General features: G+C 33.8%; 1 protein-coding gene across 2 annotated transcripts in view; it reads left to right on the top strand.

Annotated features, from left to right (window-relative positions):
- The window catches only part of PDE3A (phosphodiesterase 3A), a 339,029-nt gene that overhangs the window by 254,827 nt on the left and 57,707 nt on the right, over positions 1-26,495 (top strand). For both annotated transcript variants that reach the window (XM_072653574.1, XM_072653575.1), the window contains exons 5-6: positions 981-1,096; positions 20,774-20,993. In XM_072653574.1, coding sequence (XP_072509675.1) covers positions 981-1,096; positions 20,774-20,993 — 336 coding nt within the window. The remainder of the gene's footprint in view (positions 1-980; positions 1,097-20,773; positions 20,994-26,495) is intronic.

Genomic DNA, 26,495 nt, shown 5'->3' with positions numbered 1-26,495 from the left:
TCAAGTTCTGATTCCACCATTTACTCCCTGTATTACCTTGGGAAAGTCACTTAACCTCAGTTTTCTTGTAAGATTAGAGAATTTGACTATATTCTCTTTAAAATACTTTCCAGCTCAACATTTACACTATTATCTTATTCTATAACTTCTTATGATAGTCTTTCAATATGTATTAATGTATATTTATGTTTTGTGCTGTTGGTTCTTTTTAGTTTTATCAAAACTGTACCTCTACTATTAGAAATAATGTTACTTTTTAGGAGGAAAATGAGTAAGAACATAGGTTAAAATTAAATAATTTGAAGTTAATAATAATTGGAAAATTACAGGGAAAGAGAATACATTATCTTATGCACTTCATAAATTATTGAATCACTCTATGTATTATTTTGAATACGCTAGTGAGCATAATATTTTAATAAAGCATTGAATATTTTTAAATTTTTTAAAATAAGTTCCAACAGAATAGCCAATTTAGCAAAGATGACAGAAATCAATTTGGGAAATGACAACTCATATGAATTGGTCAATAACAAGCTGCTCTGTGACAAGATAATGTTATCCTTCTTTTAAAATATGATTTTTTTCAGTTCTTATTTGAAGGACATATTTATCGAGATGATGGAAAGAGAGATTTTAAAATTTTCTGATCTTTGGAGAAAAATGTTTACCTATAAAATAACTTTTCCTACTTAATCACTTCAGTGTGTGTGTGTGTGTGTGTGTGTGTGTGTGTGTGTGTGTGTGTGTGTGTGTGTGTGTGTGTGTACGCTTTATGACTACACTATGATTCCTAAAATAGAAGTTGAACTTTCAAACATTTGTATGTTTGGATGTTGGTGCACAATGTTTCTGTGAGCCGCTTATATTCAGACTGACTTATAAGCCAATACATTGGGTGAATCATGGTCAAATTCTAAACGGAAGTCTACGTTAAAAACTATTTAATGATGTCTCTCATTATATCCCTTTTTTAACAGTGCTGTTAGTACTGATTCTTGGAATATGATGACCATGACTAAGAGCAGGTCCTTCTCTACTTCCTATGCTGTTTCTGCAGCTAACCATGTGAATTCTAAAAAGCAAAGTAGACCAGGTAAGTAAATCATTGATCAGTATAGTCTCAGTTGAATCAGTTTTCTTACAGCTATCACTTAAAAGTCATATGAAGCAAATTATGAGAAAAGATCATTCTATCACAAAATTCTGACACATTTTCAGAGTTGGTCAAAAAATTCTGCCATGCTATTCTGGGTTCTGATTTGACTGTTGGGATAAAAAATCCATGCGATTCCAGTATATTACTATGAGTCATTTAAAATTTCTCACTTAGGGATGCTCTGTTTTGTATATTTGTAGTGAACTTCATAAGACAGCATGTTCTAATAGCCATAAAGCAAATGACAGTCGGTGTTCAAGCTAAAGAGTACATTGAATAAATAGCATCATCTTCTAACACAAAGTACATGATGTACAGATATTCTACTGAGGCCAGTTTGCAGTCTTTTTTAAAAAAACACTTTAGATCAGGCCTACACAGCATAAACCCACAGACCACTTGCAGCCTGCCAAAGGGTTGCCAGTACACACTCTCTTCTGTGCGTCCCATGATCCAGAGCAACCAACAATCTTCCATCTGTCGCTGGTTACCTTTACCTGGAAAATGAGCTGCTAAAACCCTATATGCAGTCCAAAGAAGTTTAGTCTATTTTAATTTTGGCCCCTACCTCCTGCCAAGTTGTGCAGGTCTGCTTTAAATGAATGATACTGATTGCTAGTAATGTACCCATATACATTCAAGGAATGCCCACATATCCAAACCATTTCTAAACATAATGTTTCTTTTATGGGAAAAATATTTTCTTTTCTTCTTATAACTTGCTTACATGACAGAGAAAACAAGAAACTTCATATTGTTCAATTCAGTAATGCCTCTGTGATTTTGGCAAGAGAAGGATACCTGAAAACCTGGTCTCAAATTCTGCCTCCTAAGTAATTTGGTCCCCTTGATCCTCTGTTTTTTTCCTTCTCTGATATCCTTTCTATCTCTTCATGGTACCCTTAGCAGGATGGGTAGAGGGGAGTTTCCTTAACCTCAGAACCTTTAGATGGACAACAGGGTTGTGGAAAGTCGAACTTGGGAATTACTTCTCACCTATGGGATCTTTGCTATGTTCATTTCAAGAAAATATTTTTAAGGGGAGAGCAAATACTTATAATGTTTATTATTAATAAACCATTATAATTATATTATACACATATAATATAATTAATAAATTAATAAATAATTAGTAATTAATTTATAATTAGTAAATATAATTAATAAGTAAACTTCCCCAAGTTTGGCAGTTAGTACATCAGGTTTCATAAAACACCACATTTGCATACAGTGTGCATTTCAGTGAAACTTATAGCACATAGCACTTGATGATTAATTACTTGTCTTGAATAAAGTTATACTTGCAAGGCTTAGAGCTTCCTGGGAGAAGCCCAATATACATCAAATGAGAGTCAGAACAAGAGAGGCAGGCCACAGTAACTGGCTCTTTTGCTTCTATATATTCAAGTAACCCTGCACATCCTAGTCACTGGAGATCTATTAATTTGCAACTGACACTACCAAAAAGGGGTAATTTTTTTCCATGGTGGGGATGGTAAAGAAAGAAAATAAGTTGCAGTCAACAGATAACATTTCTGAAATTGTACTTGGGGCCTAGAAAATTTCTGTCTAACATAAGTCAGGTTGGGTCCTCATTCTCCTTAGATTATAAACTCCTTAAGGGCAAGAACTATCTTTTGCCTCTATTTCTACTCCTAGCAGTTAGCATAGTAGGTCTTAGTAAATGTTTATTAGTTAACAATTTTATTGAATCAACCATTTATTAAACTTCTATTGTCCAGGTACTGTGAACATGAATGCATCTGTTCATCTCTCCCACCTTTTCTTTCCTCCCCTTCTGTTCTCCCTTCTTGGCAGTCTACCATTTGGTATTAAACTATGTATTTAACCATGTATTCCTAATTCCACTCCTTAGTGTCATCCTACGTATCTACTTTTTAGGGACACTACTCCTAGGATGGGACAAAGCTTTATTGTAGGCATATACTTTCTAATTTAGAGGGATAATACAATTGAACTCACTTGCTAATGAGAGCCAGCATCTTTTCCTCTGAGGCTGTCAGCCTATTTTTCTGAAGAACAACTCATGTTCTTCTAAAGAAGTAGGAACTAAAAATAAAAGCCAACCAACTGAAAAAAAGGATAAGAAAACAAAACAACCTTTTCAGGTAAGAGGCAGCTGCATTATAATACAAAAACTTGTACATTTGTAAGCAGAGAACCTGGGTTTGAAACTCTGCTCTGCTCCTTGATATCTGTGTGACCTTGAACAAGTGAATTTCTTTTGTAAGCCTTAAGCACCTTGTCTTAAAGGGAAAGAATTGGAGTTGGTGGTGTCTAAGGTCCTTTTTAACTTTAAATTTTATAATTCTAAGAAACAAATGTAAAAGGTATTCAATTTCTACTAGTTCAGCAACACAAAAAATATTTTTCTTCATGAAAAATGTCTCTTTCAAGCTTTGTCAAAGAATGACAAATACTAACCTTTCTTAATGACTTAATGGCAAATACAAAACTTTATTTTGTATATTTCACTCCTAAGTAAAGGTATCATATGCAGGGCATAATAGTCTAATTCAAGAGATCAGGGGAAAGAATATGCATTGGCACAGCATAAGCTCGATTATTAAGACACAGATTTGCACCCACAACAATCTCTCTACTGGGCATGTCAGTTAGGAAATAATGATAATCCCTAAATTTTAAAAACATATTTTTTGTTTTTTTTCTATATAGCCAATATTTTTCTCAGTATCCCTTCCCCCTTGTCCTCTAGCAAGTCATCCCATATAATATGAAACAAAAAAGTAAAAGATAAACATTAGCAAAACTAGACAGCATATTAAATCAGTATATTGAAAATCTGAAGATATGTACAATATTCCATATCCATAGACACTCCACCTCTGCAGAAGAGCTGGAGGAGAATTGTCTTCTCATATCAATTCTTTAGGGTCAATGTTTGTTCTATGACATTTTGAAACATTCACTTTGGATGGTTTTATGACTATTGTTTTTCTTCTATTTCTATAGTTATCGTTATTGTGTATATTGTTTTCTTGGCTCTACCTCTCTGTGTCATTTCATGACCTTACAGAGTCTTTCCATGCTTCGATATTCATCATATTTTGACAGAAATATTCCATTCCAGTTATGTAACAATATTTGTTTGACTATTCTTCAGCTAGTGAGCATCTATTCGTTTCTAGTTCTTTGCTGTTGCTAAAAGTTTGGTTATAAATATTTTGGTGCACATGGGGATTTTCTTCTTAATTAGTGACTAGCCTACTAATGGAATCTCTGGATCAAAGAAGTATGAACATTTTGGTCATTATTTTTGATATAATTTCTAATTGTTTTCCAAAATAGTTGTACAGATTCATTACTGTAGCAAGAATATGTTAATGTGCCTACCCCCTCAGTAAGCACTATTCCCATCTTTTTTACCATCTTTGCTAATTTTGGGGGGCATAAGGTAAAATTTAAGGGTTGTTTTGATGTTCATTTCTTTTACTACTAATTTGGACCATTCTTTCAATATGGTTTATACCAGTTTGAAATTTTTAATCCTTAAATATTTTTAATTTTATTTTTGTCATCATTTGGACTGCAACTTAGGAGGTAATAAAACTAGAAAAAAATAATTTACATGGAGAATCCTCACTCAGTAACTCTAATCATTATGCAGTTTACTTAAAAACTTCTTATTTTATTGACTCCTTTCCTATACATTGCCATCTTCAAAATGTTACAAGAACCTTATCCCACAAGACGCATTATTGTTTTAGGCATCTTACTAGATCTTTAAATTTAGTATTTTACCTAGCAGTTTTAATTTTTCCATGATGTTTATAGAATTATTTTTCTGTTACAGTTTTAAATAGATGGCTTCTGAAATTCCTTCCAACTCTAAAAGTCTATTATTCTCTGAATTAAAAAAATACAATAGTTTGTCTTTCTGCTTACTTCCAAACTCTGGAATTTCCTTTCAAGTTCCAGTTTTAGGGAAATCAACACCTGTCAGACTTTTTCATCTATCTCTAAAGATTCAGGAAGAGATGCCTTTGACCTTAGCACCTCTCCTCTTGATTCACCTCTCTCTCTTCTGAAATTCTTCCTGGGAAAAACTAGGGTTTCTTTCCCTTTTTAAAAAATGTATTGAATTCTTGGATGAAATAAATCTACAAACTGGAACAAGTTAGGATTTTATCATTATGCTGAGGCCCTAATTGTTTTTGTTTTCCTATGTGTTTTGTTTATGGCCAGATAATCCTTAATCTTTGTTCAACTAATATGATGTCACTATACTCCCTCCTCCAGAAAAAAATTCCTTTATAGAGAATTAGCAAGGAAATATGCCTGTCTGAATGCATAGCAGCATGCTCCCAATGGGACACAATCCTAGACTAATGAGTTTACTGAGTTAAAATGTTCCTTCTCCTACAAATTGCATGGAAATCTTTGGGAGAGTAGACCTTTATGGAGGATTTTTTCACCATTATCTAGATATTCCATTTAATTACATCTCTCTTCTTTGAATTAATATTTTTTTTCTGGCTTGGGATAATAAAAGGAAAAAAAAACAAGGGGATAGGGCTTATGAACTGAAATTGTGAAGAAAAGTCAGCCAAAGACTTACATTATTCCTTGGTTTGGTTTTCATGGTCTCAAGTTTGAGGGGATTTGGACATACCTACAGACAGGAAAAAGAAATAGATAAGAAGAAAGCCATGTATAATGTTAGAATTTATCCAGAAGCAAGTAGAGTTGAAAAAGAGATGGGCTAAAGACTAAGGTAAGGAAAAACTAATGAGATAGAAAATGGGCTTAAAGTCAAGAATAGAAACACTATTAGATAAAGGGAAAGGATCCCAAGTGGGGAGGTATGGAATCTATTATTTGTACAAAGCAATTAAATTGTTTTTCTGCTGGCTCAACCAATCTGTATTAAGTATTTTGACTACCTCACCTTTCAAGGCACCTTTCAAGTGCCATACAGTCACTTGTTAGCTAGCCATTAATGAAAGTAGAATAAACCAGGAAAAGAACACTTTAAAGCATAGAAATTATTCTTTTGAACATGTATTTTCATTTTAATTTTGATCTTCTTGCATGCAAATCACCGAAGATATTGGTCTACTGCTAAGTCATAGAACTTTTTAAATTTCTCTAATTCATATTTATCTCATATGCAGTATTCATTTTCTGAACTCTTTTAAGCTGGTTCCACCTATTGGCAGAGTTTACAACTATCTCCACTCCTGAAAATTAAGCTTACATTTCCTTATTAAAATCCTGAATTGGGAGAAGATTTGTAGAAACCTTAAGAAAAAAATAGTATTTTGATTTGTTATTTTATTTTTTCTTTTAAATATATATTTTCATTTTTTTGGAAGAGCCTGAGGGCTAACCAAGACATTTTCCTATGAAAATATAGCAGAAACTTTTATTTATCAGAACTTCTGGTTTCTTTCTTGTTCAATTAAACTTGGACTGAGAAAGTTTTTATAGCAAAAAAACAGATGGAGTCACTTAAATAATTTCCCTCCAGAAATGTTTATCTTTTTTTGATTGCTCAAAGTTACTTGTGTCATGACACACATTTTCTCATGCTCTCATAAATAAGGAATTAAGGGCTGCATTACCCAATGGAGTTGGAATTTACTCTTCCTGTAGCTGCATTCTTTAAAATATTTTCATTTTATATATTTTTCCTTCAGGATGTTTTGAATCATACAAAGATTATATTTTACTGGCTGCACTTTTTCACAAAACTTATTTTAAACTGGCATAAGTAAGTATAGAATAAAGACATAGATGGAGCTTGTGATTTTATTGGTAGAAGTAACTCCCAAATGAAGAAACTCCCTCTTCTAAAGCAGATTGGAACTTTCCCTAGAAATCAGTCTTTGAGAGCTGCTTGGACGTTGGGAAGTTAAGTGTTTCTCTCAGTCACACTGCTACCATTTGTCTCAGGCAGGACTTGAACCTGGATCTTCCTAGCTTTGAGGGGAGCATGCCACATTGCCAATGTAAATATGTGTCTTTGCATTTATATGTAGCATATTTTTGGATCACAAGACTAAAATGGAAATAAGGAGGTCATATAGCCCATCCTTCCAACTTCCAACAGAGGGATGGGCAACTAGATCTATGATTTCATTGATGGAGTGGAGGAGATCCCAGTAAGAAACTTATTCTACCAATGTAGATTGGTACTTTCTCAGCAATTTATAATCTGAGCACTAGGAAGTTAAATGACTTGTCTATGGCCATATTTTCAATACTTATCAGAGGAAGAACTTCAACAGAAATCTTCCTGGCTTTGAGATTTCTACTAACTACCCCAAGATATCTATCTGTCCATACTTAAGCCATCTCAAAAAGATAGGAATTTGTCTTATTTGTCGAGATTTTTTGGGGAGACAGTTTTCCTTTTTAAATCCAGCTTCAAGTGACTTTGATTTTCTCGATTTATTAGCTCATTCTATATTTTTAGTTCTTATCTGTCATTATCATAGTTGGAACTGATGTAGTAATTAGTTAATTAGTTAGTAATTAAGTATTACAAAGTGCTTTACAAATATTGTCTCATTTTTATCCTCATAACAGCCCTGAGAGGTAGATGCCGTTGCCCTCTCCATTTTACGTATGAGGAAACAGAAATAGACAGCTGTTAAAATTAAATCCCTTGTTCAGGGTCACAAAGCTATTAAATGTCTGGATTTGACTCACATGTCTGGTGCTCCCAGTGGTCCACCTGGGCCACCTCGCTGTCTTAGCTGTCATCACTTGAAAGAATCCTTCCTATCCTTGAAGAACAGTATATATAATAATATATTCATTTTAGAACTAGGAGATTTAAATGTAGTATTTCTCATATTTTCTAATCTAAATACTTATAATGAAATACTGAAACAAAATCAGGGTACTTTTCATAATAAAAACAGTAAAACACATTGCTATAGTGCTCATAAAATACTTTTTTCTCCCTTTACTTTGGACAAGTGAATTCATTCATCTGTATCTTGGTCTCTTTTCCTACAAAATCAAAATACTGTTTCTTTTCATGGTGTTGTCAGGATCAAAGTGTGTTAAAATGCTTGAAATATTCAGACAAATAACACAACCAACAGACAGAGGAGCAAAGCTATTCAATCTGGCACAATATTTGTTTTAATTTTAGTCCTAGGAGGCAACTTTCTGGAGACTTACAGTCTGCTTATTTGTTTAAGTTTAGTTAATATACCAGCTCCAAGTACTGTAGTAGACTTTTAAAAAATGTTATAAGAACTAGTAACATTTCTCTAAGGACATGAGCTGGCAACTACTAAAAATTAGCAGTGATAAGATGACTGCAGTTACTAATTGATTTGAGAAAATACACCATATCAGAATAGCACTAGAGAACTTTGTTTCCAGCTGTGAACTCTAGTTTTGTCAAAGGTGGCAGGAAATCACTTTCTAAAACAACAAATTAACAACCAAGTATTTAGAGAACTATTGAAGATACGCATATCTGAGATGTTTAAAGAACTGAAGGGGAGTGGCTGCATTTGAGATGCCATTGTCACACTTATCCCTTGCTTAGTAATTTCTAGACCACATTTTATCAAACTGGCATAGCAAGATAAATGTTGTCCTGGCAATCTGGAGTCTCTGTCTGGATAAATATGACCTAGAGTTTGTACTCCCTGCCTTAGGACTGTAGACTGTTACAGAGTGCCTAAGGAGAAGGCAGACTTTCAAAAAACCTTTAAGTTGAAATCAGAAAGAATTAAAATATAAATTATCTTTGCTACATGTGAATCCTGAAGAGCAATACAAACATATGCAGAAGCGTAAAGCAAAAATATATAAGCATTGTACCAGGAGCCAGTAGATTCTGACTATAGTCTCTTCCATTTATTTGTTTTACAATTTGAGGCAGTCTGAGTTTCAGTTGCCTCATTTAAATGGAAATAGTATTTTACTATTATTAGGCACTAGAAGGAGAAGATTGGACAGGATGATCTCTTGAAAGTCCCTTCTCATTCTCTGATTCAGTGATGTGGATGGCTACAGAATAATTCAAGGAGGTGACTGCTATTCCTAATTGTAAGATAAGAGAACATAATTCTTTAGAATCTCAGGCTTCACTCAATTCATGCAGAAAGAGCTGGAAAGGGCATGTATTCTTTTTTAGTCTTTTAAGACCAGACAAAGGAAACAAAGCAAGCCAGAGTACATTTTTTCTTTTCATGGGATCAGAAAAATTTTGAGAGAAGTGAAACATGTGAACAAGCTGGCATATATTTGAGCACAATTGTGTTGTAATCTGTCTGTTAGCTAATCACACAATATACTTCACTGGACACACTATTTGGGCCCCAACATTTCTACTCAAAAATAAGAATCAAACCTCATCACTTTTAGTTTTTATTTGTAGCACATATTTTCTTTAGCTTCATATTTTGCTATCCAATAACAAAAAATTGGATAAATATTCATAAGAAATTTTTTTCTATGTGTTTTTTTATTTTTAAGGGGATATATAAGTTTGCTTCACATTTTTAAAGGTCATTTTAGGATGTAAGTTTGGAAGAACCTTTTTCTAATTCTGGGCTTCTTAAATTTGGGTCTGTTAATTTTTTAATTTGTTTTTAAAAATATTTCAAATTTCATTTTCTTTGAAATTTCAAAGTTCTTTTTTTGTATTTCAGTGTAATTATTTTCCTTTTGTGATAGGAGCAATATTCTAATCCTTACCCCATGCAACTAAGACTACTTTTTACTTAAAAGATATTAAGACTATTTCCAAGAATAAGTTACATCAGGGGACTAAAGGTTCAGGCTCTTGACCTAACTTTCTGGTCAGCTGAATTCAAAGTAGCCACAAGGAATTCTAGGTATTCTTTGATGCTTGACTATTAGAAAACTATGAGTAGCTCAGGGAAGGGAGCTTTGTTGAGCTGAATCAACTTTAGGTGTCCTCTATTCCTATCCTTATTGAATATCCTTCTTCTACAAGAGATCAGCAAATCTTCTGTGTACTGTTGAATGACTTATGAGTATTTCAATTTTTTTCTCATATCAGATACATGATCTGAATCAGGTCCAGCACCGAATAGGCAGAGAGGAGGATGGCAAAAACTATGTTGGAAAATATGGCATAAGTTTGAGAAATGAAAGTCCAAAGCTTTGAAGATGTCTCATATCTCTATCTCATTACTTACTTTCATGAGAGAAATGGAAGTTTCTGAATATGATGCATATAGAATATCATGAAGATAAAGTTGATAATATCTTAATAAGATAAGAAATAACTAGTTTCTTATGTGTTATGAATTAATGGAGGGGGTGGGAAGCATTTATTAAGCATTTACTATAGCCAAATACTGTGCTGAGTGCTAGGGATATAAAATAAGCCAGTCCCTACACTCAAAAACCACACATTCTAATTGGGGGAGAAACCATGTAGGAAGTTTCTACAAAAGAGCAGACTGAAAGGCTAGGTTATCCTTAGGCTGCTGTGGCCTTAAGCTAACATCTTTAGGATGTTTCATCAGGTCAACTGGACTTGGGTGTGTACAGTAGCAGGGTAAATGATTAGATTTGTTTTGATAACAGAAATAGAGAAGATGTGATTGTAGTTTGTGTCTCCCTACACATTTAAATGGTTTGAGCAGCCATGTGCTCCATTAGTGGATACCAGTGCACTTAGAGGGACTTGACTCATGATGATTATGATGGCAGGGAGCCGAAGGAAATGGACCCAAGGTTTGTAGTGGGGAAAGTGCTCCGGATTCCTTTTCATGGTGGCAGTTGATTATTGGGAGGTGGGGCCAGCATACATCTAGAACGGAGAAAGAACAAACTGGTAGGAAGGTTGGGGGATGAAGGTCTTCTTGAAATTCCTGCTCTTTCTAGAACCCCCAAAAAAGCCTTAGCTAGAAAGTCACATCAGAAACAGCTGATACCATCCTTAACTAGTGAAAAAAGAAGTAAAAGTCTACATCAAATTATTACAGAGTCTAAAAGTGAGAACATAATATAAGCCATTGCCACAGTTTTCATCTATTTAAATAACTATCCATGCCAAAAAGAAAATTAGAAAAAATATGAATGTTGACATTGATAACCTCTATTTCCTGCATAAGGTCAACCAGTAAAAAAAAGTGCAAAGGCATTCAGAAACCAGTTTTTGCCAACAAATACTTGATCTTATTGCCAAGTGGAAAGATGTGGAATCCAAGAGCAACAAAAGAATAAAATATTCACCAATTTGTAACACGCTATATTGAAGGATGGCAGAAGATGATGAGCAATATCACCTTATAAAAGAGTGAAATGCAATAGCAGCCAAAACAAGTCTATGTAAAGCTTGGCATGAGATATAACTGGGTCACATCATTTTGATGGATTCACACAAAACTTGCAGGAAAATAACAAGTAATCATCACAGAGAACAAATTGGTTATTGTCTTTATATCAGTCTTTTTCATTATTAGTGACAGAGGAAAACACCAGTTTGAACCTTTCAGTCTCTGCTGTGTTATGAAACAGAAATGTCACTTAAGGTGAAATTGGGAAAAGCAGCTGGAACAGACCAAATTTATATAAAACAAGTCTATTCTATACTAAAAGCAACATGATCTTCAAAGCATTTGGGAATCAATAAACTTGCCTGTATTTAGTTTTGGGGACATAAAGAAAGGTAAATACCCATATAAACATATATACACATATATATATATATAAATATGCATATATGTATGTATATGTGTGTATATATACATAAATACAAATATATTCACTACTCTCAAGGAACTCTTGGTCTAATTGGGGAGAAAAGATAAGAATGAATATGCACTATATATATGTATGTATGTATATGTGAACATATACATACATATATATTATACACATGGAGAAAAATGGGAAGTCATCTCAAATAAAATGGTTCTGATTAAAGAGGGCTAGAAAAGTTTTCTTGCAGAAAATAGGACCATTTTGCATGATGTGTTAGGGTGTTGAATATGTGAAAAAAATGAAAAAAAATTACAGACCGTAATTCTCTAAAAGGCAGATGAAGAGAATATCAATTACTGCTTCCCTAATTTTCATTTTTATAAAGTCTTCATAAAAATGATCTATGTGATATTCTCAGGATATGTTATTTTCAGGATATATTAATGAAAATAGGAAATGGTAATGGACAGGCTTTTGTAAATGATTCCTACAACTGACCATACCTTTATGATAACACAATTGACTGAAAATTGTGGAAAATGCAAAATACTATTGAATTTATGGATTATGAATCTATAAAATTTATTTAAGGATAGATGAGAGTGATATAACTTTAAAGTTCATAGCTATAACTTTAAACATATAACTTCTGGTAAGAAGTCTCTTATGCTTCTTTTAAGATCATATGGATTTCTTTGATAAATTTAGAAATGGGGAAAATTCTGTTCCATAACCCTCCCATCATTAACATCAAAAGAATCAAACACAGAAGAGTATTCTCAAGGGGTCTGCCACAGTTAAGAAGGATATACTGCCCAAGATCCAGAGAGACTGCTTACAGAAGATAAAGTATATCAAATGATCCTGTTTTCAATGCATGGGGCTAATGTCACCAAGCCTCAGAATGTCTTAGGACTTTATCTATAATTACTGAAGAAAAAATATTGCCTAACAATCATATTAAAAAAAAATAAGTGGATGAAAAATGTCCATTGTTCAGAATATGACATGGAGTGAAATAGCTAGTCCAGTGAGTTAGTACATTAATACAAAATCTGTAACAAGCACTAAAGATAGAAAAGTTCAGACCAAAATAGGATAGCAATAGAGTAGGTTTGATTGCATCTGTGTAATTTGTTTAATACTTTTAATGTTATCAACTGTTCTCTAGCACAAAGATCCAGTTTTCAATTAAAAAATATTTATTTTAAACATTCTTTTCTTTTTTAAATTTTGAGGTCCACATTCTCCCTCTCCTTCCCACCTCTTCCCAACCTCTGAGAAGTCAAGCAATATGATATGAGTTATATATGTGAAATTATGGAAAGTATATTTCCATATTACAAAAATTAAATAAAGCAAGATAGTTATACTTAAATTTATACTCAGTGTACATCAGTTCTTCTTCTGAAGGTGAATATCATTTTTCATCATGAGTCCTTTGCAATTATCTTGGGTCATTGCATTGATCGCAATGGACAAGTCTGTTGATTATCATTATAATATTGTTTTTACTAGGTACAATGTTTGCATCAGTTCATGTAGGTCTTGCAAAGTTGTTTTTTTTTTTTTCTGAAACCAACTTCCTTGTCATTTCTTATAGTACAGTGGTACTCCATCACAATCATATGCCACAACTTGTTCAGTCATTTCCTAATTGATGGACATCTCCTCAACATCCAATTCTTTGCCACCCCAAAAAGAGCTGTAATAAATATTTTTGTACACATAGGCAATTTCCTTTTTCTTTGATCTCCTTCTTATACAGACCTATAGTGGTATTCCTGGATCAAATGGCATGTACAGTTTTATAGCCCTTTAGGGAGAGTTACAAAAAGCTGGACCAATTCACAACTCCACCAACAGTTCATTAATGTACCTGTTTGTCCGTATGCCCTTCAGAATTTATCATTTCTGGTAGGTTTGAAGTTGTAACTCAGATTTGTTTTAATTTGTGTTTGTCTAATTCTTAGTGATTTAGAGCATTTTTATATGACTATACACTGTTTTGATTTCTTCTTCTGAAAATTGACTGTTCATATTCTTTGACTATTTATCAGTTGGGGAATAGCTTTTGTTTTTTATAAACTTGACTTAATTACCTATATATTTGATAATTGAGGCTTTTATCAGAGAAATACACTGCAGAATTTTTTGATATTACTTCATTGTCTGTGGTACCTTTGAGTAAAATGGAGTTTCACTAGTTATCTCTTCTAATTAGGTCTTTTTGCTTTTGCTTTGTCTGAGATCATGATACTATGCCTGTATTTTTTTTTTACTTCACCTGAAGTGTGGTAGATTCTGTTCCAGTACATCATTTTAACCCTGTGTCTGTCTTTCTGTTTCAGCTGTGTCTGTTGTACAATATATTGTTTGATTCTGGTTTCTAATCTATTCTGTAACCTGTTTCTGTTTTATGGGTGAGCTCATCACATTCACATTCACTATTAAGATTACTAATAACTTATTTTCTCCTGTTTATTTTCTCTCTTTTTGTATCTTGCCTCTCCTCAAAAGTCTGTTTTGTTTCTGACCAGTGCCTGCTCTAATGCTTCCTCGCTTTATCTTTAATCCTCTTCCCTTATCTTTTATCCTCTTCCACTCTTATTTCTCTAGGAGGTAAGATAGATTTCTATATCCAGCTGAGTGTGTATATATGTTGTTCCTTCTTTGAACCAGTTCTGATGAGAGTGAGGTTCAAACATTGCCCACCCCAAATACCCCATGTTCCTCTCCTCTATTAAAGCTTGTCCTTACATTCCACTTTTATGCCTGAAAATTTTCCCCATTCTACATTTCCCTTTCCCCTTCTCCCATTACATTCCTCTTTTTCATCCCTACATTTTTCAATTATTCCATAAAGCTGACTTACACCTATGCCTTCTGCATAAACTCCTTTAACTTCCCTAATAATGATACAATTTTTAGGAGATAGATGTGTCATCTTCCCGTATAAGAATGTAAATAGTTTAATTTTATTGAATTCTTTTGATTACTCTTTCATATTTAACTTTTTATGAATCTTTTGAGTCTCGTCTTTAAATGTTGAATTTTCTAATCAGTTCTGTTCTTTTCATCAGGAATGCTTGGAAGATCTTTTGTTATATATCCATTTTTTTTTCACCTGAAGGGTTGTACTTATTTTTGCTTGATAGGTTATTCTTGTTTGTAATTCTAGCTCCTTTGCCTTACAGAATATCATATTCAAAGCCCTCTGCTCCTTTAACATGGTCTGCCCTCTGGTCTTTACCAAGGAAGGCCCCTGCTTCCCTATAGTCACAGGTAATTTCATTAAAGAGAATGCCAACAATAATATAGCATATCAAAATTAGTGGGATGCAGCCCAAGCAGTACTTGGAGAAAATTTACATTACATTATATAGCTATCAAAAATAGAGAAAGAGCATATCAATGAATTGGGCATGCAATGAAAAACTGGAATAGTATAAATTCCAGGTTAAAAACTAAATTGGAAATCCTGAAAATCAAAGGAGAGATTAATAAAATTGAAAGTAAGAAAATCATTCAGCTAATAAATAAAAGTAAGAGGTGGTATTATGGAGAAAACAATAAAATACATAAACAGTTGGTTAATTTGATTTAAAAAAATAAAACCAAAATACCTGTATCAAAAATGAAAAGGGTTGGAGGGCAAAGCCAAGATGGCAGAGAAAAGGCAGGGACTTGCCTGAACTTTCCTAAATTTCCTCCAAATACCTCTAAAATAATGCCTCAAAACAAATTCTTAAGCATCAGAACCCATAAAAGGATAAGATGAAATAATTTTCTAGCATAAGACAACTTAGAAGGTTGGGAGGAAAGGTCTGTCCCACTGAGGTGAGAGTGGAATACAGTCCAGTGCATGCCTCACCAGCACAAAGCAGGCCCCAGAAAACCAGGAGCAGGCTTTGGGAATGACTGAATCCTCCTCCTCCTCCTCCTCTTTCTCCTCCTCCTCCTCCTCCTCCTCCTCCTCCTCCTCATCATCATCATCATCATCAGTGACTGATTCTAGTACTGTCATCCAACAGACAATAAGAGAGTCTGGTCAGAAGAAGATGAGAGGAGTGCCTTTGCTGGTACTGGGGACAGGACTCTGTTTCATTTCCCATACTCGGATCTGGGTCTCAGTCCTGGGTAGCATGAGGAGGAGCAGTAGCATATTAGTGCTTATAGCTGCTGGGAAACTAGTATCCTGGTCGCAGTTCCAAGGCAAGAAAGAGTACTTGTGTTCACTCACAAGCCATATCACAGACCAGAAGAGTACTAAACATACTTTTCCTTAAATCATATCACCTTGGAAGTCCTGAAAGCTTATAGACCCTCAGATCTAGCTTTGAATGAAGCTACACAAAGCCCTGAAACTCAGGAAACTGCCCCCTTCACTCTGGAAGCAGAACTCCACTTTAGCATAGAGTTAAAAGCCAAGAAATAGGTTGGAAAAAATGAACAAACAACAGAAAAAATTCTGACTATAACAAGTTACTGTGGTGAAAAGGAAAATGAAAATGCACACTCAGAAGAAGACAACAAATTGAAAATTGCTCCATCACAAGCCTCAAAGAAAAAAATGATTTGGTCTCAGGCCATGGAAGACCACAGAAAAGATTTTAAAAATCAAATAAGAGAGGTAGAGGAAAAATTAGGGAGAAAAATAAGAGTGATTCAAGAAAATCATGAAAAAGTTTCAATAGTTTGGTAAAGGAGGCTGAAAAATTACTGAAGAAAATAGCACCTCAAAAAACAAAATAGGATACATGATAAAAGAGGCACAAAAATCCAAAGAGGGGAAGAATACCGTTAAAAGAAGAATTGACTAAAGGCAACAATATGAATACAAATTCACTGAAGAATTCCTTTAAAAAGAATAGTTGGAAAAATGTAAAAACAGAGACACAACAATTCACTGAAGAAAAGAACTCTTTAAAAAGTAGAATTGGCCAAATGGAAAAGAAAATAATTCTTTAAAAATTAGAATTGGGTAAATGGAAGCTAGTGACTCCACAATACATCAAGAAATGATAAAACAAAATCAGAAGAAAGAAAAAATAGAAAAAAATGAGAAATATCTCTTTGGAAAAAAACAAAACAAAACAACTGACCTAGAAAATAGACCCAGGAATGATAATTTAAAAATTATTGAAATTTTATTGAAAAATTATTGAAAATTGAAAACCATGATAAAAATATGCCTACACTTCATTTTTCAAGAAATTGTCAAAGAAAACTGCCCTGATATTGTACGGTCAAGGGGTAAAATAGAAAAAGAATCTTGAAAGGGATCCCAAAATGTAACTTGCCAGCAATATTATAGCCAAATTCCAGAACCTGCAAGTCAAGTAGAAAATATAACAAGCAACTAGAAAGGAGCAACTCAAATATTATATAGCCGCAGTAAGAATAATACAAGATTTAGCAGCTTCTACATTGAAGCATCAGAGGGCTTGCAATATAATATTCCAGAGGGTAAAGGAGCTAGGATTACAACCAACAATCACCTATCCAACAAAACTGAGTAAAGTCCTTTAGGGGAAAAGATAATCATTCAATGAGATAGATGACTTTCCAACATTCCTGATGAAAAGATAAGAGGTAAATATAAATTATGACTTTCAAATACAAAACTCAGGAGAAACATAAAAAGGTAAACAGGAAAGAGAAATCATAAAGGTTTCAGTAACGTTAAACTATTTACAATCTTTCATCTGAAAATGATACTTGTAACCCCCAATAGAGTAGTTAGAAGGAGAATACCTAGAGGCCACAGATGTGCATTGAAAATGATGGTATGCTTACCTAAAAATAAAAATGAGTGAGAAAGAGGAATGCATTGGGAGAACAGGAAAGGAAGTAGTAAAATGGTATAAATTATCTCACATAAAAGAGGCACACAAATATTTACAGTAGAGGGGAAGATGTGGGAGATGGCAAGAAATAAGGCAATCTTACTCTCAAGAAATTGGCTCACAGAGGGAATAATATACATACTCAGTTGAGTATCGAAATTTGTTACCCTACAGGAAAGTAGGAGGGGAAGGCGATAAAAGAAGGTGGGGTGGTGATAAAAGGGAGGACAGTTTGGGGAGGTAAAACACTTTTGAGGATGGACAGGGTGAAAGGAGAGAGTAGAATAAGTAAGGGGGAAATAGGATGGAGGGAAATACAGAGTTAGTAATCATAACTGTGAAAAAAATTTTACAGCAAGTTTCTCTGACGAGGACCTCATTTCTCAAATGTATAGAGAACTGAGTCAAATTTATGAAAGTAAGATCCATTCCTCAATTCATAAAATGGTCAAAGAATATGGTCAGGCAGTTTTCAGACAAGGTAATAAAAGTTATCTACAGTTGTGTGAAAAATGCTCCAAAGCACTATTGATTAAAGAAATATAAATGAAAGCAACTTTGAATTACTACCTCATACCTATCAAATTGACTAATGTGACAGAAAAGGAAACTGACCTCTCCAAGACAAGATGCAATACATATACATTCTTATTAAACATAATTTTCACATTAATCATGTTTTATAGAAGAATTAGAAAGAATGGAAGGAACCATGAGAAAGAAAAAAAAAGACAAAACATATTTCCTTCTCTGGATATGGATGGCATTTTCTATTATGAGTCTTTTGGAATTATTTTAGGTCCTTGCATTGCTGAGAAAAGCTAAGTCTATCAAAGTCAATCATTGCACACTGTGACTGTTACTGTGTAAAATGTTCTTCTGGTTCTCCTCACTTCACTCAGCATCAGTTCATATAAGTCTTTCCAGGTTTTTCTCAAGTCTGCCTATTCATTATTTCTTATTGCGCAATTGTATTCCATTACATTCATATATCAGAACTCTTTCAGCCATTCCCCATTTGATGGACATCCCCTCAATCTGCAGTTCTTGATTATCACAAAAAGAGCTGCTATAAATATTTTTGTACATGTATGGGTCCTTTTCCAATTTTTATGATCTTTTTGGAACACGGTGCTAGAAGTGGTATTGCTGGGTCAAAGTTCCAAATTGCTCTCCAGAATGGTTGAATCAGTTCACAATTCCACCAACAATGAATTAGCGTTCCAATTTTCTCACATCTTCTCCAATATTTATCATTTATTTGTTTGGTCATGTTAGCCAAACTGAAAGGTGTGATGTGGTACCTCAGAGTTTTGATTTGTATTTCTCTAATAAATAGTATTTAGAGAATTTTTTTCATATGACTATAGATAACTTTAATTTCTTCCTCTGAAAACTGACTGTTCATATTCTTTGACCATTTATCATTTAATGAATGCCTTATACCCTTATAAATTTGACTCAGTTCTCTATATATTTTAGAAATATAAATCAGAGACACTGGCTGTAAAAATTCTTTCCCAGTTTCCTGCTTCCCTTCTAATCTTGGTTGCATTGGCTTTGTTTGTACAAAACCTTTTTATTTTAATGTAATCAAAAATATCCATTTCACATTTCATTATATTCTCTATCTCTTATTTGGTCATAAATTCCTCCATTTTCCATAAATCTGGCAGATAAACTATTCCTTGCTCTCCTAGTTTGCTTATAGTATCATGCTTTATATCTAAATCATGTACCCATTTTGACTTTATATTGTTATAGGGTATAAGATGTTGGTCTATGCCCAGTTTCTGCCACACTGTTTTCCAGTCTTCCCAGCAGTTTTTGTCAAATACTGAGTTCTAATCCTAGAAGCTGGGGAAGAATATTTTTCACTATAATTTTTTTGTTTGCTAGGGAGTTCCCACCCAGTTTCTGGGTTTATTTAGTATTTAGTTTATCAGACATTTGCTTACTGTGTTTATTTGCTCCTTTGTGCTATATACCTAATATTTTCCACTGATCACTAGAAAATTATTACGTCTAATGAGCCTCTTGACCTTTTGTTCTTCCAGATAGATTTTTATCTTTTTTCTTTTTCTATGAAGTAATTCTTTGAAGTTTGATTTGACATTGAATAGGTAAATTAATTTACATAACATTGTCATTTTTATTTTATTGTCTCAGACTGCTGAGGTGCAATTAACATTTCTCTAGTTGTTTAAGTCTATATTTATTTCCATAAATGTAGTTATGTTCACATATTTTCTGTGTGTATCTTGACAGATAAGAATATATAGTTTATACTCTACAGCTATCTTAAATGGTCTTTCTCTTTCTTGTTTTTTCCTTCTGGGTTTGGTTGGAAAGATACAAAAATCTGATGGTTGCCATAGTTCAATGGTGGGGATCCTGTAGCCTCGAGGCCACATGTGGCCCTCTAGGTCCTCAAATGTGACCCTCTGACTGAATCCAAACTTCACAGAATAAATCCTTTTATTAAGGGGATTTGTTCTTTGAAGTTTGGATTGAGTCAAAGGGCCACATTGGAAGACCTAGGGCCACATATGCCCTTGAGGCTACAGGATTGCCACCCCTGCTCTGGTCACATGTTGTTCTTCATGAAATATGGAACAATGAGAAAAAGCAGTGACTCTGACCTTTGCTGCCTAAGTGATCATGGGCACGTCACTTAAACCCCTCTGACTACAGTTTTCTCATTTTTAAACTGGGATATTTGTACTAAATCACCTATGAAGGCCTTTTAACTCTAAAAACTATGATTCCAATTAAGTCCTCATTCATTTTTTTCATGATAATATATTCCTTGGGTACCACAATATGGAAGTCATGATTATTCGTACATCCTGGTTTTAGGCAGGACATGTTTTATGTTGTTCATGTTGTTGTTAGAATGGTTATCTTAGAGTAGGTTCTAATTCATCACCTAACAGAGAGCCAGGAGTGCTTTCTTTATTAGTGAGCTAGCAGAATTCCTTGTATTCTGGTAATTGTTTTTCAAAGCTGAGGAATTGCAATTTTGAACCATCATTAAGTTCTCATAATGAAATAACTCTTACTTTATTTTCAGGTATTCTGGCTAAAATTTCACCTCTTTCATCCCCAAGTCCTTCACCTATTCAAGGAAGCCCAGCCAATAGCCCAGTCAGCAAAATTTCTGCAGTACAGTTTCCAGAATGTGCAGAAGTAATTCCCAAACAAGGCCTAAGCTCTCACAGAATCTTAACATATACTCAGAGTGCACCAGACCTTTCTCCACAGATCTTCACCCCACCTGTTATATGTACCAGGTAAGAGAATTAGTATGTCCCAGAATATTATGTCACCTTTTTACTAAATGAATGAATACCTGACCAAATTATGGTGGATTCTGGAAGTCTCAATGTTTTTCATGTACAAATAGAGGCAGTATGGTGTAAAGAGCCAGAAAGCTGGCCTTGAAGTCAGAAATATATTGGTTTGAGTCCTGGCTTTGCAACCCTGGGTAAATTGCTTAATCTCTCTGTACTCTAAGCAACTTTCTATGACCATAAACTTCAGAGAAAGCACCAACTTGAATTGGTAGATGGAATTTCCATGTCCATGAGTTTGCTATAACAATGAAATCACAGATCTAGTCCCTTTCCCCATGTAAAAAATTTCATGTGAAAATCATATAAAAATCATATAAAACTATATATTGATATGGTTTTGAATGAAATACCAATAATAGCTGATTTTACATGATCCTTTAAAGTTTACAAAGCACTTTGCTTTCATTATCTCATTTACTTTTTAGTATCCAACTACTATTTAAAGAGTGAGGCAAACCATAAAGTCTTTGATATCAGTGAACATTTCAGAGAGTTGAATTGCCATATGTATGTTCTAATAGTATTTACTGTCCTTATATCCTGACCTCAGATTTTCATACTGTTACTAGGCCTTATAATGAAGTGTTTTTAGACTTTTTTGTATAATTTACTTTATTCTTATCCCCAGAAGCTCTGCAACACAAAATAATATTTTATCGATTTTTAAAATCTCTACTTGACCTCATTTCTTTTTCAAATATTTTGGAAAAACACAAAAGCATCATCATCTTTGGTTAGAGAAGATAGAGGGGAAAAGTGGAAGTCATTCCATCATTCACCCTTCTTCTGTTTTCAATGTGCAAATCCCAAAACAAGCATGACTTATTCTGGAAATGTTAGACTGCCTAGAACCCAATTATTTTGGGAGGACAAGTGGCCTCAAATATGACACAGAGCGGGCTTCAACAAAACAAGTATAAAGTGATCACACTCTTTTTTTTAGTAATTATACTAAAATATAAACTAATATCAAGTTTTTAAAAAATAATAACAAAAAATCAAGTTATTTCACTATCAACCTATTCACAAATGTTTTTGAGTTTAGTAGTGTATGTTTTACTTGTTCATACTTCAGTTGATTCCAGGTTTAGGACTTCTTTCAGGAACAATCATTTATGGGGACAATTAGAGCCCAACATACAAATTACTGTCATTTTACCTGCTGACTTGACAGAATTTGTTTGAGAATCTTAACTGCCCAGGTAGGACAATGGGGGAAAATATATATATATATATATATATACGCACATATATACATGGACACATGTAGATGGATAGATTGGTTGGTTGACATGGATCTCTGCAATGTTACTTTTTGTCAATTTAAAGGATACATAATTTTTTAAAAATATACTTATTTGTAAATTTAAGTACAAAAGCCAAAACTACTACCAAGTTATCTCAGAGTCAGTTATATTTGGTATGAAGCTAAAGCATTTAATAAAGGATATACTAATTGTATGTCCATCAAGTTCGAAAAAAGACTGTTTGGTATTAGTTTCCATCAGATTGGATGAAAAATGCCATTCCCTTTGGTGAATACAATCTCAATTCAGGTAATATAATTTATGCAATAAAAATCAAACCATCAACTCAGTCCTCATTTTTTTGGGTGGGAGAGTTGAACTATGGAGAGAGAACACCTTCTCTGGTAAAGTTCCTTTAGTATTGTGATACTGTGATGTTTGGAAGGAGAATGAATGACTAGTAGCGTAGTCTTCAAGCAAAACTCAACTGTGATGAATGTGGGATATTAACAGAATCCTGAGAAGAAATATACAACATGTTTTTGAGTAAAATCAACTCAAGTTCTATCTGGGGCCAGTTCTGTTCATCCATAAGTCACTTGGGACAGATACCTAAACTGGGGAACTATGAATTGTCCAACTTGAGATGATGTTGTGACCTTTGAGATCCAATCCCTAAGGAAATCAACATCATCAGAAGGGAGGGAATCAGAGAGTCAGAAAAAGACTGAAATTACCAGTGATCTCAGGAAGAAGAAAACTTGAAGAGTTGAACATAAGTAGATAAATCTGTAGGAAGAAAATAACAATATAAGTAAAATATGGCCTCTACATCTAGGAAACAAATTTAGATATCTGTGAATAAGTACCGTAAGACAGAAGGAAAACAATTCAGCAATCAACAAGACAGAGGATCTTATGGAATGTGAGGAGAACATGGAACCACAACACATTGTTCCTGAGTTGCTTAAAAGAGAAATGAGAATTATGAGAGAAGAATGTATGGTGTGCACACCAGAAATAATGGGCTGAATAGAAAAAAAAACACAGGTAACAGAAGAGAAAACAATAGATTGGGATTGCAGATGTACAGAAGTGAAGGATAATCTAGAAGAGAAGCAAAAACCAGTAATATAGAAAGAAAGTATACTCACTATGCAAGCAAAACATGCTCATCTTGAAGACAGGATATGCAGAAATAACCCAAGGATCATAAATCTCCCAGAAGAACACAATAGTACAAGAAAAACCTCAACACAAAATTGCAAGAAATAATGAAAGAGTACTGCCCAGAATTTCAGAACATAAAACTGAAATACCAATTGAAAGAATTCATAGATCATCTCTAGAAAAAAATACCCAACTACAAACTCCAAGATATATCAAAATTAAATTCATCAATCAATTCAGAAATAATGTATTCTTCAAACAACCAAAGGAAAGACCTTGAAATACAAAGGAAAGGAAATTCTAATAATGCAATACTTTCTGTACCAACCAGAAAACATAGAAGGGAATATGGAAGAATATGTTCCAAAGAACAGTGGAGCTCAGAATTCAGCTCAAAATGACCTACGCTGCAAAAATGAGCTTGATGTTGAATTAAAAAAAAGAACCAACAAAGAGATGTTTGAAACATTTTTAGGAAGAAATTGAGAAATGACAAAATTATTTGCTTCTCAAACACCTCAAACAGCAGAAATGCAGATAAAATAAAAAAAGGCAGCAGCCAAGATCAGGAACAGCAACAGAGTAAGAGCAGAAAGACTTCTTTCTAAATGCATACAAGGTGGTTGTTGTGTTTGTCCTTTGAAGACGACCATGACATCAGGATGATGATATGATTTGCAGCTGACTTTGATTTGAATGAGGGAGGGCTGTGCAAGGTCACTGGCCTCACTTTCTCCTCCTGAGCCATCTGGGTCCAGGGGCTGATATTCATCAAGATGGCTGGAGATGACCCAGGATGCAATGTGAGACCTTGGCCCTTTCAGGCTAAGGTCCTATAGCATTCTCACTTGGAGAGAGGGGTGAAAGCAGAAGTTCAGCAGAGGTGACTATGAAGAAGCAGGTCTATAATGTTTTAGACAGAATCACCTACATATGAATTAATTATTATTGCTTGACTTAAATTACAGCTTGGAAAGGCACATAAAAGTGAGGGAGGGAAACTAGGGAGACAGAGAAGAATGTGATGTGCAGGAATCAAATAAAGGGCTATCAATGAAGGGAAGGTGGTTCCTGTAGTCTCAGAAGAGCCTTCAGGGGAGTGGGTAAGAAGGAAAGGGAAGGGATTGAAAGTGTGTAGGGGGATTAAGGAGGCCTTGCTTTGGTAATGGGAAGAAGGGGTTCTACTGATGAGTGTGCTTATGAAGAGACATGAAAAGAGATAGGGACATACTTTTTATGTGATTTAGAAGTTTTTGTGCTTGAAAAGTCTACTTATCCTACCTCGGGGCAGAAGGAAGTTGTAACTCCTAGGGTCAACTGGCACATGGGGAAGTAGGACAGCATGAACTGAGGGAGGAGATTTTGAGGCAAATGGGAAAAAAGAATAACCAGGGGCAGTACTGGTCAGTTGTGGACAACATAATTAGAAATGTGGGGAGGGAAAGGGGGAATACACAGGGCAAACTTTACAAGACAGATGCAGAAACTGCCTTCCCTAGAGAGAAGAACTTAGAATGAATACCTTGGAAGTTTTGAGAAAAACATGAGAAAAAACTGTGAATATGCACCAGATAATTATAGAGGTGTCAGGAATCAGAGGAGGGTCTAGAATAAATAGAAAGGAATGTTAGATAATGAAGAGAGTTAGAAAAATCATTTTTGCAAAAGTTAGCAAAAATGAAATAAAAAAACAATTAATGAACAGGATTAGTTGAAGGCAAAGGAAAGGGGAAATTGAGAGGGAAAATAAGGTGGGGGAAGATCTATCTATATCTATCAACAGATACAGATATAATAAGATATACTCGTATATTATATAATAAAGATATAAATATATATGCTATTAAAACTACAACTCTGTAACAATAGCTATTTAACACATAACTAGGAGAAAAAAGAAAGTAATTAGCAAATATCAAAAGGAAAGGGGTTACAAATGAAAAAAGAGGATCAGGAACAAATGAAAAAGAGTCAGTGGGAGTAGTGCAATCTCTTAAAGATTAAAATTAAGGTAGAAAGATTAATATAAATTAGTAGGGAAAAGTCAAGCTTGGGGGAAAACACTCCAGTATTAGAGACAAATGGAAGAAAATATAGACCTAGCTCTCATAACTATAAACATGATGCAATCAAGCTATCAAAAAAAATGAAAAAAAGCCACAGATTGAATATGAAAACGAAATGCTATAATCTTTATTATGCATCAAGTTAATCCAAAAAAACTAGAGTTGCAATCATGTTTTCTGGCAAAGCAAAAACCATCATTCAAAATATAAGGGATAAATAAGAAAATTACATTATGCTGAAAAAAGAAAACACAGACAAGAAAGTAATATGTATAACAAATACATAATCTAAATGTTTTAGCATCCTAAGTCATAAAGGAAACATCTGAGCTTCAAGAAGACATATACAGTAATAGAATAGTTCCAGGAGACTTCAATATCTTTCTATCAGTTTTTGATAAGTCTAACAGAAAGATAAACAAAAGGGAAGCTGTAGAACTGAACAAATTACTAGAGAAACTAGGTTTAAAAGACTTATGGCATTTTCTAAATGGGATTATAAAAATATACATATTCCTCAATATCACATGAAACTTTTACAAAAACTGACCATGTGCTAGGCACCTAGGATATTGCAAACAAATATTAAAAGGCAGAGATAGTTAATAGAAACTTTACAGAGTATAACATAATAAAAATAGTGATTGACTTATGAACCACAAACAAAAGATACAGACCTAAATAGAGACTGAACAATGAAATCTCAAATAATGAGTGGGTCAAAGAACAAATCACAGATAAAAATAACTATATAAAAGAAAAGATGATGATGAAACAACATAACAGAATTTCTGAAATGCAATTAAAGGAGTCTTCAGGAGGAAAATCATATTCCTTAAAATCATATACTAAGAAAATAGAAAAGAAAGAATGAATGAACTGAATATTCCTTTTTTTAAAAATTAGAAAGTCAACAAACAGACAAACTTAAGTAAGTACAAGAAAGGAAATGTCAA

Source organism: Notamacropus eugenii, chromosome 3 (assembly GCF_028372415.1).
Source record: "Notamacropus eugenii isolate mMacEug1 chromosome 3, mMacEug1.pri_v2, whole genome shotgun sequence".
Taxonomy (NCBI): domain Eukaryota; kingdom Metazoa; phylum Chordata; class Mammalia; order Diprotodontia; family Macropodidae; genus Notamacropus; species Notamacropus eugenii.
The sequence above is the reverse complement of the archived record's forward strand: the minus strand, read 5'-3'. Positions and strand labels throughout refer to the sequence as shown.